The 2,519-nt window shown below is 49.5% G+C and overlaps 1 protein-coding gene across 1 annotated transcript in view; it reads right to left on the reverse strand.

Moving 5' to 3' along the window:
* The window catches only part of MYH14 (myosin, heavy chain 14, non-muscle), a 145,176-nt gene that overhangs the window by 62,965 nt on the left and 79,692 nt on the right, over positions 1-2,519 (reverse strand). Inside the window, exon 19 of the mRNA XM_011966061.1 lies at positions 1,556-1,793. Coding sequence (XP_011821451.1) covers positions 1,556-1,793 — 238 coding nt within the window. The remainder of the gene's footprint in view (positions 1-1,555; positions 1,794-2,519) is intronic.

Consider the following 2,519-nt stretch of genomic DNA (forward strand, 5'->3'; position numbering starts at 1 on the left):
GTCAGCGGCGGCCACACGGGGGCGCCAAACGGTCAAGCGTGGCAAATTCCTATGTTTTCATATGTAATTTACTGAGCACCTACTGGGTGCCTAGGAACTGTTCTAGGCCCTGGGAACACAGCAATGCTCAAGCCAGGGGGAAATGCCTTCCCTGGGGAACTGAGAGTTAAGTGAGAGAAACTGGAAATACCCTAGGTGAAGCAGTCACTAGTAAAGAAGAGATACTAAGTGCTAAGGAGAAAAGATTCGCAGGGAGGGAGGTGGGCAGGGCTGAATTTGCACGCGGGAGAGTCGCCAAAAGGCCTCCTGGGAAGCTGATGTCTGTCCAAAGCTGGTAAATCATGGTTTTTGTTTGTTTGTTTGTTTAAGACAATCTTGCTCTCTTGCCCAGGCTGGAGTGCAATGGCATGATCTCAGCTGACTGCAACCTCCGCCTCCCACGTTCAAGAGCTTCTCCTGCCTCAGCCTCCTGAGTAGCTGGGATTATAGGCGCCCGCCACTATGCCCAGCTAATTTTTGTATTTTGAGTACAGATGGGGTTTTGCCATTGCCCAGGCTGGTCTTGAACTCCTGGGCTCAAGCAGTCCTCCCACCTCAGCCTCCCAAAGTGCTGGGATTACAGGCATGAGCCACCGTGCCAGGCCGCCTTTTCTCTTTTCAACAGTACTACACAAATGGCAAAAATCTAAACAGTACAAAAATTCAAATGGCACATGCTGTCATTAAATATGCCACCAAGAAAGGAAAAAGCCTGGCAATTAATCCCCGACAGGCCATTGACAGTAAGCTACATCTCGACTTCAGAGACGCTAGTGGGGAGGAATACATATCTTAGATTTGATAAAAGATGGGATCTCAGGCCGAGCGTGGTGGCTCACGCCTGTAATCCCAGCACTTTGGGAGGCCAAGGTGGGTGGATCGCTTGAGCTCAGGAGTTCGATACCAGCCTGGGTAACATGGCAAACAGCGTAGTTTTCCATTCCCATTGACCCTTCTCTGTAGGGCCCATTCTCTGATTTTCTCAACATGAAAATCAGTGGCCAGTGAGGCTGGCCATGGTCTTGTCGCACCTATGCAACAACCCCAGCCCTGATGGCCTTCTTCTATCCCTTGTACCTTGCATGCTGCATCCTACCATTGGACCTTTGTACAAACTGTTCTCTGTCTGGAATACCACGTATCCTTCAGGGCTCAGTCATCGCCTCCCCCAGGGAGCCTTCCCTAACTTCACTGACCAGATCAAGCCCTATGTGACACTTACCACCCCTACAGATTTAACTGGGCATTCATTGTGGGTGGTTAGATGAATGCCTGTGCTCCCCATCAGACTGTGAGCTCCCTGAGAACAGGAGTTGGCTGTGCTTTTCTCTCCAATGCCTCCCCAGTACCTGTTCCCAGCATGGTAGGTGCTCAATACATTTAAGTTATATGAATGGATGAATTTTCCCAACCGGACCCTGAGCCTAGGAACAGAAGCAATTTGCTCAAAGCCACACAGTCAATCAGAGAGGGTCCTCAAATCAGATGTGGCTCCAGCCAAGTCCAGAGGCCAAACCTTAACCCACGGCCACAGCCATCCCTTCCGCCCCAGGCTGAGTCACTCACCCTCTTCTCGTGGTTGGGGACAATGCAGCGGACAAAACTGGGGTTGGTGTTGCTGAGTGTGGCCATGAGGCGGCTCAGGGACTCCTTGTAGAGCTGTCCCACTGTCCGGAACATACCCCGGCGGGGGCGGCCACCTGGTGGGCCATCGCCCAGGCTGCTCACCTGTTCCAGCCCCACGATGCCCTCCACTGTCAGATGGAGATACAGAGAGAGAGAAGGAGGTCAGGAATCAGTTTTAGGGACCAGGCCAAAGGTCAAGGGTCTTATCATTTATCACAACTGACACTTTACATATGAAGGACCTCACACAGCCTGTAAGGTAGATATTGTCAGCTCCATTGGACAGAGGCTCTGAAGGGTGGGAGAATGTGCTTAAGGTCACGCAGCTTAGAAACTGAAGATCCAAGATTAGAACCCAGACAGTAGGAGTCCTCTCAAACCCTGGTCTTTGACCCTTCTTCTCTTCAAGGACATGATCTCTGTTTTCCTTAACAATAAATGATGACAATAACAGCAAATGCTTACCTAGCATAGATGCTCTGGCAGGCATTGCTCAAAGCAATTTACACCAATGGTTTTATAAGCCTGTAAGAATCATTCCCATTTTATAGATCTGGAAACTGAGGCACACAGAGAGAAAACAGTGATAACATAATCACTGCAGTTGCATTTTAGGAATCTGAAACATATTACAAGACGTAATAAATTATTGCATTATATGCAATATTTGAAATAGGGCAAATGATCTCCATGTTAACCATTTTTCCAGAATGCCTGATTTCATAGAGGTTTTATTTTCTTGGCAGGGCGCGGTGGCTCATACCTGGAATCCCAGCACTTTGGGAGGCCAAGGTGGGTGGATCACCTGAGGTCAGGAGTTCGAGACCAGCCTGGCCAACATGGTGAAACCCCAT

The sequence above is a fragment of the Mandrillus leucophaeus genome, unplaced genomic scaffold (genome assembly GCF_000951045.1).
Source record: "Mandrillus leucophaeus isolate KB7577 unplaced genomic scaffold, Mleu.le_1.0 Scaffold74, whole genome shotgun sequence".
In the NCBI taxonomy this organism is placed as follows: domain Eukaryota; kingdom Metazoa; phylum Chordata; class Mammalia; order Primates; family Cercopithecidae; genus Mandrillus; species Mandrillus leucophaeus.